At 55.2% G+C, this 16,658-nt stretch overlaps 5 protein-coding genes and 1 non-coding gene across 6 annotated transcripts; 1 reads left to right on the top strand and 5 right to left on the bottom strand.

The window, feature by feature from the left end:
- Nucleotides 1–282: 282 nt before the first annotated feature.
- On the bottom strand, nucleotides 283–766 carry ASPZODRAFT_144618 (hypothetical protein; the record flags this gene model as incomplete). The annotated part of the gene is made up of 2 exons (XM_022725022.1): nucleotides 283–540; nucleotides 626–766. 2 exons carry the CDS (start codon nucleotides 764–766, stop codon nucleotides 283–285), a joined length of 399 nt encoding a protein of 132 aa, XP_022579167.1.
- Nucleotides 767–2,286: 1,520 nt separating this feature from the next.
- Nucleotides 2,287–4,058, top strand: ASPZODRAFT_144619 (hypothetical protein; the record flags this gene model as incomplete). The annotated part of the gene is made up of 3 exons (XM_022725023.1): nucleotides 2,287–2,617; nucleotides 2,668–2,691; nucleotides 2,758–4,058. The coding sequence occupies 3 exons, from the start codon at nucleotides 2,287–2,289 to the stop codon at nucleotides 4,056–4,058; spliced, it is 1,656 nt and encodes a 551-aa protein (XP_022579168.1).
- Nucleotides 3,948–7,852, bottom strand: ASPZODRAFT_708694 (hypothetical protein). Its single transcript, XM_022729704.1, has 4 exons — nucleotides 4,967–7,852; nucleotides 4,295–4,918; nucleotides 4,106–4,237; nucleotides 3,948–4,029 (listed from the first exon to the last, which is right to left on the bottom strand). Exons 1-3 carry the CDS (start codon nucleotides 7,763–7,765, stop codon nucleotides 4,130–4,132), a joined length of 3,531 nt encoding a protein of 1,176 aa, XP_022579169.1. The 5' UTR covers nucleotides 7,766–7,852; the 3' UTR covers nucleotides 3,948–4,029; nucleotides 4,106–4,129.
- A 1,486-nt stretch (nucleotides 7,853–9,338) lies between these two features.
- ASPZODRAFT_120997 (hypothetical protein) lies at nucleotides 9,339–14,939 on the bottom strand. The gene is made up of 5 exons (XM_022721276.1): nucleotides 14,848–14,939; nucleotides 14,560–14,768; nucleotides 14,116–14,487; nucleotides 9,824–14,047; nucleotides 9,339–9,752 (listed from the first exon to the last, which is right to left on the bottom strand). The coding sequence occupies exons 2-5, from the start codon at nucleotides 14,743–14,745 to the stop codon at nucleotides 9,420–9,422; spliced, it is 5,115 nt and encodes a 1,704-aa protein (XP_022579170.1). The 5' UTR covers nucleotides 14,746–14,768; nucleotides 14,848–14,939; the 3' UTR covers nucleotides 9,339–9,419.
- Nucleotides 14,940–15,465: 526 nt separating this feature from the next.
- ASPZODRAFT_134745 (hypothetical protein) lies at nucleotides 15,466–16,461 on the bottom strand. Its single transcript, XM_022723618.1, has 3 exons — nucleotides 15,967–16,461; nucleotides 15,860–15,907; nucleotides 15,466–15,811 (listed from the first exon to the last, which is right to left on the bottom strand). Exons 1-3 carry the CDS (start codon nucleotides 16,185–16,187, stop codon nucleotides 15,634–15,636), a joined length of 447 nt encoding a protein of 148 aa, XP_022579171.1. The 5' UTR covers nucleotides 16,188–16,461; the 3' UTR covers nucleotides 15,466–15,633.
- A 39-nt stretch (nucleotides 16,462–16,500) lies between these two features.
- On the bottom strand, nucleotides 16,501–16,573 carry ASPZODRAFT_t110. Its single transcript has one exon. It is a non-coding gene; the product is annotated as a tRNA-Thr (tRNA).
- Between the last annotated feature and the right edge of the window lie 85 nt (nucleotides 16,574–16,658).

Raw genomic sequence — 16,658 nt, forward strand, 5'->3', positions numbered from 1 at the left:
CATTTCTTTCAGACTTACTATAGGCCTATGGTCTACATACACTAGTCTATTTTCAAGGAATAGATTATAACCAAGTGACAGTACTATTCAACATAATTGTCATATCCTCAACGTAGGTACAGCAGTCTCGATTCATGAATTTCCCAAATGGTGGACATGAAACCAAAATCAAATTATGTCCGACAGAACTCCATTATTGAATAAATATGCTCAAATCCCAATTCTGCAATTTACCTGTGGAATTCATCTCCCTTCCGCTACAGGTGAGAGTTCACGTACGAGTTAATGACCTCTAGTATAGCCCTCCCACCACTTGGAAAGCATGCCGCCTTTCTCCGACTGCTCCATGAAACTGGCTCTGCGCGATGCAGCGTCAGCATCAGTGGAGTTACGCTTCTGATTCGAGAGATTCTGGAAGAGAGGGCCCGAGCCATGGACGCTGGAGCGTCTTCTCTTGTCCGCAACGCTTGGGGGGCTGTTGCTGCTCTCATTGGCAGCAGAGGCAGAAGACACGGCAGACATGGTTGAGGAATCAGAGCCCTAGAAAATATCAGTCATTCATACTATCTACTAAACTGGAAGATACTGGTGGCAGGGTAACAAGGTAAAGAAGGGGGATTCGTACTCGGCGGTCCTTCTCGGGTTCATTTGGAGCCCACACCGGACGCAAGATATTCTGCATGATACCGCCTCGCACCCAGGCATTCTGGTGCTCATGGCGGTTTCCGATATCGCCGTGCCAGTGTCGACGGGAGTCGTCAGTCATGTTGTCAAGTGAACGAGTCTTCTTGTTCACAGAAAGGTAAATAGGCTGCTCGATAGGTCAGTGTACCACTCTCAAGACTAAAGGCCTCTTTAAAAAGGATTTGGAAAGCATTCCAAAGGCTTAAATCACTGCCAGTGAGGGATAGTGGGATGTGGTGTTGGCACAGAGCCTTTTGCCAGTAACTGGCAAGTCGAGGACGTCATGTGAGCCGGGGCCCTTTCTCGAAGGAGACACACACAACTCGTCTTGATACACCCTCATACAAAGACCCAGGGGAAAAACGCGCTCAGAAGGAGGTATCAATGTCCCAAAAGGTGCAGAGTACTGACTTACCCAGATGATTATTTGCTCGTGATTTCTTGGATGGGATACAGAACAGGTCGGTTGGTCCGGAGAGAGCTGTCTGCGAGTATATATGAAGGGCTCACGTTTCATTACGCAGATCCCCCCACCATCTCTGACGTTCAATCAGCGGAATCAAGTGGCAAACAACCATTGCTCGTTGCAAATCGGACGAAAGTGCGTCTCTTTGGGGAGTTCTGGTGATTGGGGGGACAACCGAGAATCACTGCTGTCCAGTCCAGATTCTCGCGGACCACCTGACAAGGAGGACTCCTCCTATGGGATACGAGCACTTATCCATGGCTGTGAAGTTTCAGGCTCGTGGGAATGCCCAGAGTCTCCCAATCCGTCGATGCGTGGAATTTGGTGCTGGATCCTGGATCCCTGACGTAACCATCACTCTCCACGAATGCGGGGAAGCTCAAAGTAACGAACGAATCCCTGCGGTAGTATTATGCCATATTATTTATCAAAGCTGACTGATACAGGTCAAAGCGATGACTGTGCATAATAGCTGTATCAACTCTCCATCAATGAATTGGCTAATCCCCACGCCTATGGTCAGTACTTATGCCTTGCACTTCAGAAACTAGCTAACAGAAGATTGCATGATTTCTGTATAAGAACGGTTAATTGTCGATCATAAAGCTGCCCTTTGGCTACCTCGACTAGAGAGTCTCATCGACTAGTACCAAGAGTCATTGTGGCCTATCACAAAGACCGAGATATCATGTTCGGTGTATGCACGACGTCGAGTTGACCAAGGCATAGACAGCGAGTTCTTCGATGAGGGCCGGCTGGAATCCTAACGGAACCGATTCTTCCAGTTGGGTCTGCGACGTGTTCTCACAACCTGCCCTTTTGGAATAGCAGTGTCAAATTAAGGAGGTACTGCTATCATGAGAGTGCTACTTTCCGAGTGCTGATAAGAATAGAACTACTTCCACTGCCGAACATTAACCGCGGCAATACCAGATAGGCCGATCGCTTCATAAAGAAGCTTGATAAGTCGATATCATCCGATATCAATTGCTTATTTAAGTCCGGCTTCAAATGTGGCTCCGCCAGTGTGTTTCTACTGTATCTAACAATAGCTCATAGCTAACTATGATCCTGAAGGCATCCTCCTCACTACACATCACACTTCATATTTCGGACCCCAGATCATTTAAACAGCCATGAGTACCTGCCGGCACCCCCACGTGCTGTCCCTCTCCCACCGTGGGTACATACAAGGCGCCACGATCTCCTCCAAGCAAACGGGGACCCCGCTCTGCCATTTCTACGGAGGAGTGCGTTATGCGCTAGCTCCAGCCAGCCGCTGGAGGAGAGCTCATGCATTGCCCTCGACCTTCACTTACGGAACAAAGGACCAACCGGGCCTCTGTGAGGAAGGGGCCAGCGTCTGTCCCCAACCGGGATTCCGAGGTCCTGCAGATGAAAGCCGATGGAACGAGGATTGCTTCCAATGCAATGTCTGGGTGCCAATTGGAGAGCCTCCAAAAGAGGGTAAGGGCTACTCTTCCAATTTTGTTACATTGCATTTGCTAACAATCCAGGCTGGCCTGTCTTTGTCTTTATCCGTATGTATATGGCTTTTCCTTTTTGCACTGTTTTCCATCTCCCTCGATATATGTACTAACGATTAGATGGCGGATGGTTGCAATTTGGCACCCCGAATACGGTATCTGTCTCCTCACTACTGGGCGAAACCGAGTTCAAATGTGTGATGGTGATGCCTGCATATCGCCTGAACGTGTTTGGATTCCTGTATTCAGCCGAAGTACAGGATGATGCATCTGCTGCAGGAGAGACGGTGGGCAACTTTGGCTTTTGGGACCAACGGTTAGCCTTAGAATGGATCAAGGAGAACATCAGCCTCTTCGGAGGGAATCCAGACAACGTCACTTTGGCCGGATATTCAGCGGGTATGAAAACCAAAATAATACGATGGGGCATTGCTGACATTCAGACAGGAGCCTACTCTGTCTTCTACCAAATAGCGTACGAGGTGCGCCTCCCTGAATCGCAGGCTATCATCAAGCAGGCCTGTATCTGGTCAAACGGCCCCGGGATGCAGCCGAAATCACTCCCAGAAACCCAAAAGCAGTTCGACCAGCTGGTCTCCGCGCTCGAGATCCCTGTCCATCTCACCCCAACAGAGAAGATGGCACAGCTCCGGAGCATCCCCGCGAAAAAGCTCCTCGCCGCCGCCGCAAGCATTCCCCTGCACCAGTTCCGGCCGGCGACAGACTCGTGCTTTGTGTCGCGGGGCCTGTTCGCCACCCTTAACAGCGGCGAGTTCGGCCGCGCCCTTGCCGCCCGCAACATCCGCCTCCTCCTGGGCGAATGTCGCGACGAACACGCCCTGTATGCCCTCTGGTTCCCGCCGCGGGCGGACTCGCTGCCCGCCCTCCGCGAACGCCTACTAGCAGACTACCCAGCCGAAAATGTCGACAAACTCATACCCCTCTACTACCCGGATAACAGGCTGCCCCCGCTCTGTGCCGACTGGAGGAGCCAAGGGTTCGGCCGCATCTACGCCGACATGCAAGTGCACACCGTGCAGCGCGGGCTGGTCGCTTCTCTCGCCCGCGCGGGCGCCTCCCACCTACTCCACCGGTATCGAATCGAGTACCGCCTGCGCTGCGTGGACGAGGTATACCCGCCCGAATACGGGGTCACGCACTCCACAGACCAGTACATCTGGTTCTGGGGGAATGGGTTTTCCATCTCCGAGCAGGAAAAGAAAACGATCAGCGAGGCGTTGATTGGTCCGTTGGTACGGTTCGTTCGCGGGGAGGATATTCGTGCGACATGGGGGACTAGTGGTCATCGACAGCTTCGCCGGCTGCGAAGTGATGGAAGGGTCGATATTTGGGAGGACGAGCTGTGGGAGGATGCCATGCGGGTGTGGACTGCTTTATCGAGCGTTAGACCTAGACTATAACTACGCACTTGTAGAATGATACTCTACTCAATAGGATATTCTTGTACAAATCATTAACTATCATCAATCATTTAAGCCTTAACAATCTTGCAGATCAAATCTTGTCCGTCGACCGAGTCGCCTTCCTTGACGAGCAGACCGGACACCTTGCCGCTGTGAGGGGCGGAAATGACCATTTCCTAGACAGTCAGCATATACATATAATAGAGGTAGGAAAGGGTAGAAAAGGGACATACCATCTTCATAGCACTAAGGACAGCAACAGGATCACCCTTCTTGACATCGGAGCCCTCATGGACACGGATCTCGACGACGACACCGCTCATGGGGGCGCCGACCTGGCTGCTATCACCGACGTCTGCCTTGACGCGGGCGGTGTTCTCGACGGAAGCCTTCTTATCCTCGACGCTGACCTGGCGGACCTCGCCGTTGACCTCGTAGAAGACTTCGCGCTGGCCGGTCTGTTCGGAGAGGGGTCCGATAGCGAGCAACTTGAGGATAAGGACTTTACCCTTTTCGAGCTCGACGTGGAACTCCTCGCCGATCTCCGGGCGGGAGAGGAAGTAACGGGTGGGGAGGACGGAGAGATCGCCGAACTTGCTGACGAACTTGCGGTAATCTTCAAACACCTTGGGGTACATTGCGTAACTGGCGACGTCGCATTCGGTGGCGGTGCCGAATTGCTCGCGGATGGAGTTCTTGATGGAAGCGAGATCGAGCGGTTCGAGGAACAGACCGGGCCGCTGGTCCAGTTTGCGCCGGTTCCGCAGGGCGCGGGACCGCAGGGGTTCGGGGAATCCGCCGTAGGGCTGGCCCATGAGGCCCTCGAGGAACTCGAGCACCGAGGCCGGGAAATCGAGCTCGGCCGCGCGGGCCACCACGTCCTCCTCGGAGAGCTTGTTGGAGACCATGAACTGGGCCAGGTCGCCGACCACCTTGGAGGTCGGGGTGACCTTGACGATGTCGCCTAGCAGGTCGTTGGCGGCCTCGTAGGCCTTCTTGGTCTCGGCCCACTGCTTGCCCAGACCCAGCTGGTGGGCCTGGAAGATCAGGTTGGTCAGCTGGCCGCCGGGGATCTCGTGCTCGTAGACCTCCGGGTCCGGGCCGGTGAGGCCGGCCTCGAAGGGCGAGTACAGCAGGCGCAGCTGGGCCCAGTAGGCGTCGAGGGCGCGGACGTGGGCGAGGTCCAGCTTGGGGTCGTACTCGGTGCCCTGGAGCGAGGCCAGGATGGCGCCGATGCTGGGCTGCGAGGTCATGCCCGACAGACTGTCGGTGGCGGCGTCGACGGCGTCGGCGCCCGCCTGGGCGCAGGCGATCATGGAGGCCACACCCGTGCCTGCCGAGTCGTGGGTGTGCACGTGGATGGGCAGGTCCGGGTAGCGTTCGCGGATGGCGCCGATGAGCAGGCGGGCGGCCTGGGGCTTGAGCACACCGGCCATATCCTTGATGCCCAGGACGTGGGTGCCGAGGGCGACGACCTTCTCGACCAGCGACAGGTAGTAGGCGAGGTTGTACTTCTTCTTGGGGTTGAGCATGTCACCGCTGTAGCAGATGGTGGCCTCGACGACACCGCCGGCGGCCTGGACGGCCTTGATGCCGACCTCGAGCTGGTCGACGTCGTTGAGGGCGTCGAAGACGCGGAAGATGTCGACACCGTAGCGTTTGGCCTGCTTGCAGAAGTGGTAGATGGCGTTGTCGGGCAGGGAGGAGTAGGCGACCCCGTTGGCGCCGCGCAGCAGCATCTGGAAGGGGATGTTGGGCACGGCCTTGCGCAGCTTGCGCAGACGGTCCCAGGGGTCCTCGTAGAGGAAGCGCATGGCGACGTCAAAGGTGGCGCCACCCCAGCACTCCAGACTGTAGGCGTTGCTGAGGGCGTAGCTGGTCTCGTGGCCGATGTTGACCATGTCGATGGTGCGTACCCGGGTGGCCAGCAGGGACTGGTGGGCGTCGCGCCAGGTGGTATCCATGATGAGGCAGCCCTTGTTGGCGCGGACGGCGCGGGCAAAGGCGACGGGACCCTCGCGGTCGATGATCTGCTTCCATCCCGTGGTGCACGGGGTGGAGACGTCGAGGGGTTTGCCCGTGGCGGAGTCGGTGAGGATGGGTTTGATGATCTCGCCCTTGAACTTGGGCTCGCCGACCTGACCCTTGATGCTGCTGCCGTTGACGGCGACGTCACCGAGGTAGGCGAGCAGCTTCTGGGCCCGGTTCTGGCTGCCGATCAGGGCGAACAGCTCCGGGGTATCGTCGATGAAGGTGGTCCAGCAGGTGCCGTCGATGAAAGTGGGGTGGGAGAGCAGGGAGGCGAGGAAGGGGATGTTGGTCTTGACGCCGCGGATGCGGAACTCGACGAGGGCACGCAGCATCTTGCGGCGGACGATCTCGTAGGTGGAGCCGCGGCAGCTGCACTTGACCAGCATGGAGTCGTAGTGCGGGGTGATGATGGCGCCGGCGAAGCCGTTACCGCCGTCGAGACGCACGCCGTTGCCACCGGCGGACCGGTAGACCTCGATCTTGCCGGTGTCCGGGGAGAAGCCCTTGGCGGGGTCCTCGGTGGTGATGCGGCACTGGATGGCGAAGCCGCGGGTGGAGATGCGGTCCTGGGTGAGGCCGAGCTGCTCGAGGGTGGCGCCGGCGGCGATCTGGATCTGGGCGGCGACGATGTCGATTCCCGTGATCTCCTCGGTGATGGTGTGCTCGACCTGGATCCGGGGGTTGATCTCGATGAAGTAGTAGCGGTTCTGCTGGTCGACGAGGAACTCGGCGGTGCCGGCGTTGCGGTAGTTGACGGAGCGGGCCAGGCGGACGGCGTCGGCGAGGATGCGGTCGCGGACGTCGACGGGCAGGTCCTTGGCCGGGGCGATCTCGACGACCTTCTGGTGGCGGCGCTGGACGGAGCAGTCGCGCTCGTAGAGGTGGACGACGTTGCCGTGATTGTCGCCCAGCAGCTGGACCTCGATGTGCTTGGGGCGGTCGAGGAAGCGCTCGACAAAGACGGTGCCGTTGCCAAAGGCAGAGCGAGCCTCGGAGGTGGCACGCTCAAAGGCATCACGCAGTTCGGCCTGGTCACGGACGACACGCATGCCACGGCCACCACCGCCAAAGGCGGCCTTGATGATGATGGGGAAGCCATACTCATCGGTGAAGGCCTTGACCTCCTCGTAGCGCTCGACGGGGCCCGGGGTTCCCGGGACGACGGGGACGTTGCACTTGATGGCCAGCTGGCGAGCGGAGACCTTGTCACCGAGAGCATCGATGGTGTCCGGGGTGGGACCGACGAAGACGATGCCGGCCTTTTCGACGTTGCGAGCGAACTCGGCGTTCTCGGACAGGAAGCCATAGCCCGGGTGGATGAGGTGGACGCCGTGCTGCTGGGCGATGCGGATGATCTCGTCGCCCGCCAGGTAGGCCCCGACGGGGGTATATTGGCCACGGTGGCCGATCATATAGGCCTCGTCGGCCTTCTGTCGGTGCATGGACAGCCGGTCTTCGTGGGAGTAGACGGCGACGGTCTGGAGGGAGAGTTCGTGGGCGGTACGGAAGATACGGATGGGGATCTCGCCGCGATTGGCGACGAGGATCTTCTGGAATTGCATGATGGTGGAGTTTGCGCGCAGACGGCGATGAACCGAGTCCTGGTGGTGGCCATTGTGCTCCTCGTGGAACTCGGTGTCATCAATGGCCTCTTCAGGGATAGATGAAGCCATTGTGGTAGAGAGAGGGGGGGGAGAGAGAGAGAGAGAGAGGGAGAGAGAGGGAGAGGGGGAGAGAGAGAGAGTGTGTGTGTGTGTGTGTTAAGAGACAGAAAAGAGAAAGAAAAGAGAAAGAGAAAGAATATAAATGATGAGATGACGATGAAGCCACCGAGGGGAGAGTGAGTCACTATCCTGAGCTGAGAAGAGACTGAAGAAGAGGAGGGAAAGAGGGACACAGGGAGAACGTGGGGAAATATATCAGCGGAGCGGAGGGCGGGGCAGCGGTTTCGGATCCAATGGAATACCGAATATTTTACAGTATAAGCTATGTAGATAATATATAAATAATATATCTATTACTATTCTATTCTACTACTCTACTATTTTAATATTCTGATATTCTACTCTACTATTCTATTCTACTATTCTATTCTGCTATTATCCCGACTATAAAGTACAGTGTATAGACAGTGTCCGGGAAATAAGCGAGAGTTTTCCGGTAACATACCGTATTACAGTACTACCTAGGTACCTAGTAGGTACCTCGAGGTAACTAGTTACCTACAATGACAATACCAATGAGGTCATCACCCCGGTGAGTGAGTTTGTCTAGCCGTTCTCTCTTGGCCATGACTGTAGCCATTACATACGATCTAATCATTCTATTCATTCTATTCATTTCATCGTGACATCCTGACATCCTGACATCCTGACATCCATAGTGAGGATATCTTACCTAGGTACTGTACTCTGTATCTGATATTGTATGTCTCCGACCTCCCCCGTCCCCGTAACCTCGGGCGGCTTAGTAGCTACGAGTCTCTCCGAGTGGCCGGGGCTCCGGACTCCGGAGAGTCGATCAGAGGTGATTTATTATCCAGATCAAATAGAGTAGAGTCTAGTACGGAGTACGGAGTACGGAGTACCTGTGGGTACTACACAGATACCTGTAGTAGTTACTAGGTCCTAGGTACTACTAGGTACCTAGTACCAAGGTACCTAACCTACCTAACTACTTACTGTATTACCGGTGATATCCTCGGTGAACCGGTGAATTCACCAATGATTAGAACACCGAGAAAATAAAGTGTCCTTAGTAGTTCTATCATGTAACTACCATGTCCATGTCCATGTCCGTGTCCGTGTCCATGTACATAATGTGATTGCAATATGACTCCTCCGATAGGCCCCTGCGACCGACTGCTTCGTGGCAGCTGACCGTTCATGACTAGCCAACTATAGTAGGTCTGTGCCTGAGGCATCCGGCGAACTCGGCCCGAAGACCGGCGATTGCTTTTATCCGACATCCAAGGCTGGATCTCCTCCAAGGAATGAATGTACTATAGGGAGTAACTACCGAATAATAATAATACTAATACTAATAGTTCAAGCCATGTCAACCTTGATCGTCACTTAGTCTAGACTCTACTGCTACATCTGGCGAGGATAAAGTCTTGCCCGTTCTCCCTCTAACCGAGGTTGTACTCCGCTTGTACTACACGACACGACACGGTATAGTAGACTTGTAAACGTGGATTATGGTACAACAAAACAATCAACGAATCGGTGAGTCAACGAATTAGAAGAAGAAAGATGAGGAAGACAAGAGAAAAAAAAAAGAAAAAAATAGAAAATCCAGGGAGAAAAGAATCGAAAAGAATCGACTTTAGAACCGGAAACCCGTCGCCTGGGGGGTGATCCCATTGGCCTGCGCGGCCGATGCAGGGCCCTGCGTCAGCATCAACCGCGAACCGCCCAGGATCGGTGTCTTGTCCTCGTCCTTCTGCTGCGACGTCTCGCGCGCCTTGCGCTCTTCGTTGTCCCGCCGCAGCACCTCCAGCGTCCGCGTCTGCTCGCACAAGAGGTTGATCATGAACGGCATCGTAAAGTCCTGCAGCCCGTGGCGCCACGACATTTCCAGAATCACATCCGGCCGGATCAGATCGTAACAGGCGTACAACATGCCCACATAACACTCCCGGCTCCCAATGTCCACAAACTACACCATTAGCAGAAGATTTTTTTTAAAAAAAAAAAAGAAAGAAAGAAAGAAAGGAAGGAAAAACTTACGTAGCGAAGGAGGTCCTCCACCACTTCGCCCTTGCTGGACAGAGCGGCCGTCTCGATGGCATCCTTGTAGAGCTTATCCTGCTTGGACAGGGCGATCGACTTCTCCCAGCGCTTGTTCTTGCGGTAGATGTTGGCCGCGATCTGGCGGAAGAAGATGAGCTCGTGCTTCTCCAAGCGCTGCGCAAGCTCCACGGCGTCGTAGTTGTCGTACTGCTCCACCGAGTCCCGCAGCGTCTGGTGGTCCTCCTCCTCGATCAGCAGGTCGTTGATCGCGTCGTTGACCGACCGCTTGTTCTGCCCCTGCACGTTGAGCAGGAACGGCTTGATGAGCGGGATGTTGTCCGACGAGTGGAAGATCCGCACCACGCGGTTCACATCGATCCGCGACGTCAGCACCTGCAGCAGGTCCGTCAGCAGCAGCGGCTGTTCCTGCAGGTAAAAGTTCAACGCGCGGTAGTAGATCTCCAGGTTGGCCACCTTGACGATGATGTCCTTGAACGAGTGGTGCTCCCACGCGTCCGCAGCACGCTCCATCATCGCCAGCGCCGCGTTGTCCCACTCGTCGTAGTGGCAGTACAGGAACACCAGCTCCGGCCACAGGTTCGCCTCCTCGCACGCCCGAATCATCTTCGGGATGTTGATCCGCGACCAGAACAGCTTCAGATGCTCCATCACCCGGTCCGGATGGTACTTGGACAGCGCGATCCCCAGCTCCGTGAACATCCCCATGTGCGCCCGTTCCAGACCCAGACCGGCCTCCAGCACCGAGATGAGCTCGTCAAAGTACCCGTTGCGCTCGTATTGGCGCACCAGGTCTTGCAGCTCCTCGGCATGCACAATCAGGTTCAGACCGCAGATCTGCGCCAGGCGGAACTCCTTCTTGTTGACGCACGCCTCGTTTACCTGCTTCCACACCTTGACGCTGTTCGCCTTGCGAGCGCACTCCACCGCCGCCTGGTAGTCCTCGAGGTGCACCAGGGTGGTCGCCAGCTTGGCCCAGTTCGAGATACTGGTGTAGAAGATCTTGGCTGCCTGGTGGTATCCTTCCTCGTAGGCCTTGTCACCAGAGGTCTCAATGTTGGCAACGTTGGTCGAGCGCAAAAAGTCCTCCAGCTCCGGCAGCTGGTCCAACCGGGCAAAGCAGAAGGCCAGCGCCGTGTCGATGGCCGGCTCGCGCAGCGTCTTGCGTGCCATCCGCAGGAACTTGACAAGATCCTCATCCTTGCCGGCATGCGTGGCGGTTTCAATAACCTCGTTGTAGTTGGACGGGTCGGCGGCACGGATGTACGACTCGATCGAATCCGACACGCGCAAGCCATCCAGCTGGGCCTTGGCCACCTTGCTCCAGACTTCGGGCAGCTCCACACGCTCGGCGAATTCCTGGGCGCGGTCGATGCTGACGACGTTCTCCACCAGCACGTTGACGGCCGCCAGGTGGTTGTTGACCTTCTTGTAGATCTCAAACGCCTCCTCGTACAGACCGACGGAGATGCACATCTCGGCAATCTCATCCGCATTGAATTCGTTCAGCTGGTGGATGTAGTCCATCAGACGACTCTTGTCGGCCTTGGCGGCGGTGAGCATGAGCAGGTTCTGCAGGCTGCTGTTGTCGCTGAACGGAGAGGGCTCCAGGATGATCTTTTCCAGCAGCTCGATGAGCTCGCCGGGGAGATCGGCGTCGAGGAAAGCCTTGACGGCAATGGACACCTTGTCCGGCTCGGTGGATTCGGGGACTGCGGTGGCGACGACCTGGTCCACCAGAGAGCGGCGGTGCATGTTGTTCTCGCTGAGCACAAAGCTCCAGATCTCCGAGTCGGCACGGTCCACGAGGTAGCGAGCCTGGGCACGGAACATGGAGTTCTCGTTGGTGATGTTGATCAGCTCCAGGTCATTCTGCCCCTTGGAGTAGGCAATGTATGCCAGGTTCGGATCGCGCTTCTCGCAGTACTTGCCGACCGTCAACGGATCATACAGGTCGTTCTCCTTGAGGAACTTTTCGGGGTTGTTATTGCTGTCAATGTAGATCTTGGCGAGGGCGTTGTACACGGCCTGCTGCTGGTTGCCAGTGGCCAGAGTCGCCTCGAGGAAGGGGAGGAGTAGCTTCAGGCGGTTGCGGGTCTCCACCTCGGACACCAGCTCGTCGATCGGAATGACCGCAGGGTCCACGGTGGAGAGAAGGTTTTTGATGATGCCCTCGTCACAGTCCACATCCAGCAAGCCACCGACGACGGCAGGGGTCCGCGACGGGTTGACACGCTGCACGTATACCTCGATGGACTTGTACTGCTGGTTCTGGTACAGATACAGGACCAGGTCGTGGATGAAGTTGTAGCGATCGCACACGATGATGAGAGGCAGTTGCTCCGTGAGCTTGGCCTCTTTGAGGAAGTTCTTCACCTTCTCAGGGTTGTAGTAGTTGCTCTCACGGCAGATGCGCTCGACTTCGGTGATCTGACTCATGGCAGTAGCGGCCTCGATGTACTTGAAGTGAACCTCGGGGTCTTCGCTCAGGTTGACGATGCTACCCAGGTAGTAGTACAGACCCTCGGCGGTACGGTATTTCTCGAGCAGGTCAATAAGACGGTTGGCGCCCAGCAGGTCTGAGAACTTGGTGGCGATCTGGACGACCGCCTGCAGGTTCTGGCGAATGTTGACCTCCAGCATAGTATCGAGGCAGTCGAGCGTCTGTTCCACGGAGAGGCGTCCAAAGTAGGTCATCAACCATTCCGGGCTCAGCTTGTCGGTACGAACAATGTTGCGCTTGATGGCAGCGGGGTCATCCGTGTTCTCCAGAGCCCGCTGGATCAGACCGGCGTTCTCACAGAGCTGAGAGACGCGAGCACGGTCGTAGTGGGTGAAGATCTCATTGCCCAAGATCGCGTCGGCGACCTGGGGGGCGTTGACGAGGTTCATCTCCAGGAGACGGGTCTGCAGGTGGCCGTGCTCGGGTTTGTTGTCCTTGAGCGCGTCCAGGAGGAACGAGGTGGCCTGCTGGATCATGTTCTGAGACAGGAAGACGTCAACCACGCGGTCGAGATCAACCAGAGACCCAGCCTCCTCGTTGGCAAGCTGGGAGGCAAACTCGGCACCCTTCTCGGGGTTGACGCGCACGATGTGCTGCAGCAGCTGGGTGTAGTCGGGCTGGTAGCCAACCTGCTTGGAGTAGGTGAGGATCTTGTCGAACTGGCCGGTCTCAGCGAAGCCCGCAACCACCTTGTGGGGAACGTTGGCCTGGAGATAGATGTTCAGGGCAAGGTTCATATCGTGCGGGCGAACGATGTCACCCAGCTCTTCCGACGCCTCGAGCTTGTTCTCCTTCATCCATTTCTCGAGCAGGTGCTTGCGGTTCTGCTGCAGAACGGGGCGAACGAGCTCCACGCTCTCGTAGCGGTTGAGAGCACCCTTATCAAGCAGCATACCAAAGTACTGGAGGATGACCGACATTCCCTGGCCCGTCTGAGGGGCGTTCTTGAACCGGTTGATGGTCTCCGGGGTGCGAAGGAAGCCACGGGGCGAGTTGGCAGCAACCTTGGCGGCCTCGGCGAAATTACCTTGGGCCAGGAGGTTGTCAAACTGCTGCTGATACAGGTGATCTGCCCCGGGAAGACCGGCTTTCGAGGCAAGCTTAACGGCCAGTCCAGACATGGCAGGATTCTCCATGAGGTACTGGATGATGGTGCTCTCATCGATGCTGACGGACAAGACCTGACCCTTTCGGTTGACACCGACAAGGCCAGCACCTTCCGAGTCGGGTGCCGTGGTGAAGATGGTCTCGCTGGAGATTCGGTTCATGAAGATGCAGGTGCCTGTCTCCAGGTCGTACAGGTGGATGAAGCCATACTTGGTGACGAGGTAGACGATGTCGTACTTCCTCGACACCTGCATGGCGACGGGGAAGTCGTTGACGGCTTCCTGGGGGAAATACACCTCGACCGCCTTCTTCTGGAAGCGCGGGTTAGGCTCTTGATGGTCGATCTCGGCGATTTGCAGCTTGGCGCCGGTGGCGGTCCGGACAGCAAAGGTGAAGAGTCTGTGTTCCAGAGGAGAACCCTCGACACGAATAGAGGCAAAAGCCGCCGCATGACCCTCGATGAACTGAGAGATACCACGCTCCTTGGAGTAGAGCTGCATCGACCCAACAACGCGTCCCTGCTGCTGGCCAATACCGACGACCACCATCCACTTCTCCTCGTCATTTACACGGTAGTTGATGATTTGGCAACCCTAATAATAAAAAAAAAAAGTAATGTCAGTATTCATGGTATAGGCTCCATAAGAACTAGATTACCTACCGCTAGGTTGGGGAGGCGGTCGAACACCTTGAGCGGCTGTGACTGGGTTGGGTCGAAGACATCCCAGTGGTAAACGGAGTTCTCCGTAACCAGACCGAGACTCTTCTCGCTGAACCACTTCCAGTAGACGACATCCTCGTTCATCACCGACGACTTGAGCTTTTGCTTGGCGGTGAGGTCAAAGATCTGGATCGTTCTACCCTGAGCCTTGAGAGCAATGATGTTTTTCGACCAGTGCATGATCGCACTGTCGGCGTTGATCGGGCGCCGGATGACTTCATTATTGTTCTTGAGATCGACGATGATGACTTGGGGCTTGTCGTTTTCATTAATTTTTTGTCGGACGCAGACGTAGTGGTCGGACTCTAGGGTCTATTGACAGGACTTGTGTTAGCGACGGTTGCTTTTTTGGCAAGTAAATACAGCTTTGACCAGGAGACATACACTTGAGTTGAAGCCAATGGAGCTTTGCTGTACAGGATAAACGCATGTCAGTAACAGCAACAGTGATGAGAGGGAGAAAGCACGAGCGACGCAAGCCGGCGGGCCGGGACAGGCCAGCACCACGAGCAGGCAGGCAGGCGGCAGTGTTGTCGGGGAGCGGGGAGGGCCGGAGGAGGCATGGAACATACGTCAATATCGGCACTCGTCAACTAGAGGAGGCAAGAAATAGATGGTTAGCTTCGCATTGCCATTCAAAGAGCGATTGGAGGGGGTGATGAAGAAACGTACATTGATGAGCTCCGTGAACTTGATGGGAAGAGGAGCCATAATTACGCAGGCCGCAGCTCGACCTCATCCACCCAACAAAACGCCTCGCAACAGATAAAGGACCGCGGGGGGGGGGGGCAGGGAAAAGAAGTCGCGGGACAGGAAAATAGAAGCGCAACGGTGAGGAAAGGAGTGCAAGAAAGATAGGAGGAGAGAGGGAGTTGCAGTGGTGGAGGAAGACTGGGGGGAGGCGGAAGTGACCTCAGGAGAGCCGCTGCTGTTGTCGTTGCTGAGGTGTCGCTTATGGTGGCGTCACGTGCACCAGGGGCCGGGCCAACTCCAGGAACTCAACGCTCTCGACGCTGTAAACACCAGCGTCTGTGGGCAGGAATTGGGGATTGTTGAGATTGCCAGACAGACAGGAGTGTCTGTCTGGGGTTTTATACTTATATGGGCCCCCCTGTGAAGCCTGAGGGCTATCTGGCCCACAGTTCTTCAATGCTGCAGCTGGTTCCGCAGTGAATGCCTAACCATTGACTGCTTTCTTTTTCTTGAAAAAAAAAAATACTTTTTCCCTCTCTTTTCTTACAGGGTCTGGTATGCAGTGAAACTTTTTCCTGTCTCTCAGTTGAGGGTGCTGTGGTTCCCTGTCAATGACCTATCCCTGGGTTATATAAAACAGAGTGAATACCAGCGGGACAACACCACATACCTTACACTTGTAATAAGCTAACTACCTATTAACACAGAGATCAAGTCAACTCAAGGTAAGTTTTGATAGAAAAACTGCTTTTGTAATGATACTGACTACCCCCCAGATGCATACGGCAGGTAACAAGCCCACACCCGATCCCAGAAAGCCTCCACGGCCAATTCGTCCATGTCAAACATATCTAGACTATCCACTCCCGGCAGGGAGAGACAGTCGATAGCTACTTCCCACCGATGTGCCCAGTCTAGGCTCGAGACCGCCCGAGCAGCCGACCTGGAGCGTTAGACAGGTAGCTCTCTCTCTCTCTCTATAGAGACTTACCTGCTGCTTCTCTGAGTGAGTCGGACGTGGACATCGTACGCCGCCCCGCTGTTCCAGCCATTAGAAAGAAAAGAAAAACAAGCATGGAAGATGAGAAGACGACGAACCTTCCGCTCCACTCACGACTGTACCCTGGGATTCTCCTCTTCGTCGATCCCAATCTTATATCGTCGTCAGGATGTTTCGTCTCGAAGGGAGAGCATCCCGTTATCTTTTCACTGGCGTCTTTTGCTAAGCCCGTAGCCCCGTGGAGGACTACCTGCCCTGATGTTTCATCTGCAGATACATACTGGCAGAGTACCAACAACAGTAAGAATATATAAAACATATTGAAGTCAAACCAGCCAGCCTCGCATCAACTGGGAAGAGTAAGTCGAAGACTCTTATTAGAATATATATATTCCATGGAACGAGGTGATACAGTGTAATGACGTAGCATTGAGTATGATAGTCTCTGCCTACTACAGAGTCAACGGATGCGTCGGAGACAGCCCAGTGGAGCAAAGGTTGCACAGCAGTAGTACAGAGTACACTCTAAGAGTATTAAATAGGTGAATAAAATAGGGAGTAATTAGAGTATTAAAGTAAACTATTGATTAAAGATCAAAAAGTAATAGTGTTTGTTCTAGAACAAAAAGAAATGCTCACACGCGGATTCGAACCGCGGACCTCATGATTACTAGTCATGCGCTCTACCAACTGAGCCATGCGAGCTCGATGTCTGGTTACTCTTTCTTAGCATTATGAGCGGCAGTACTCTTGAAATCTATAATATAACTACATAATATTGACCAAACCA

Source organism: Penicilliopsis zonata, assembly GCF_001890105.1.
Source record: "Penicilliopsis zonata CBS 506.65 unplaced genomic scaffold ASPZOscaffold_13, whole genome shotgun sequence".
NCBI classification, from domain to species: Eukaryota; Fungi; Ascomycota; class Eurotiomycetes; order Eurotiales; family Aspergillaceae; genus Penicilliopsis; species Penicilliopsis zonata.

What these genes read in the sequence shown, in the direction of transcription:
- ASPZODRAFT_120997 (XM_022721276.1), bottom strand. Translation starts at nt 14,745, where the DNA reads ATGTTCCATGCCTCCTCCGGCCCTCCCCGCTCCCCGACAACACTGCCG. An exon ending in CCATTGGCTTCAACTCAAGT is followed by an intron (nt 14,488 to 14,559) that starts GTATGTCTCCTG and finishes TCCTGTCAATAG; the next exon opens with ACCCTAGAGTCCGACCACTA. An exon ending in ACCGCCTCCCCAACCTAGCG is followed by an intron (nt 14,048 to 14,115) that starts GTAGGTAATCTA and finishes TTTTATTATTAG; the next exon opens with GGTTGCCAAATCATCAACTA.
- ASPZODRAFT_708694 (XM_022729704.1), bottom strand. Translation starts at nt 7,765, where the DNA reads ATGGCTTCATCTATCCCTGAAGAGGCCATTGATGACACCGAGTTCCAC. An exon ending in GCGACCTGGCCCAGTTCATG is followed by an intron (nt 4,919 to 4,966) that starts GTCTCCAACAAG and finishes CGCGCGGCCGAG; the next exon opens with CTCGATTTCCCGGCCTCGGT. An exon ending in TCCTTAGTGCTATGAAGATG is followed by an intron (nt 4,238 to 4,294) that starts GTATGTCCCTTT and finishes CTGACTGTCTAG; the next exon opens with GAAATGGTCATTTCCGCCCC.
- ASPZODRAFT_134745 (XM_022723618.1), bottom strand. Translation starts at nt 16,187, where the DNA reads ATGTTTTATATATTCTTACTGTTGTTGGTACTCTGCCAGTATGTATCT. An exon ending in AGTCGTGAGTGGAGCGGAAG is followed by an intron (nt 15,908 to 15,966) that starts GTTCGTCGTCTT and finishes TGGCTGGAACAG; the next exon opens with CGGGGCGGCGTACGATGTCC. An exon ending in CTCACTCAGAGAAGCAGCAG is followed by an intron (nt 15,812 to 15,859) that starts GTAAGTCTCTAT and finishes CTAACGCTCCAG; the next exon opens with GTCGGCTGCTCGGGCGGTCT.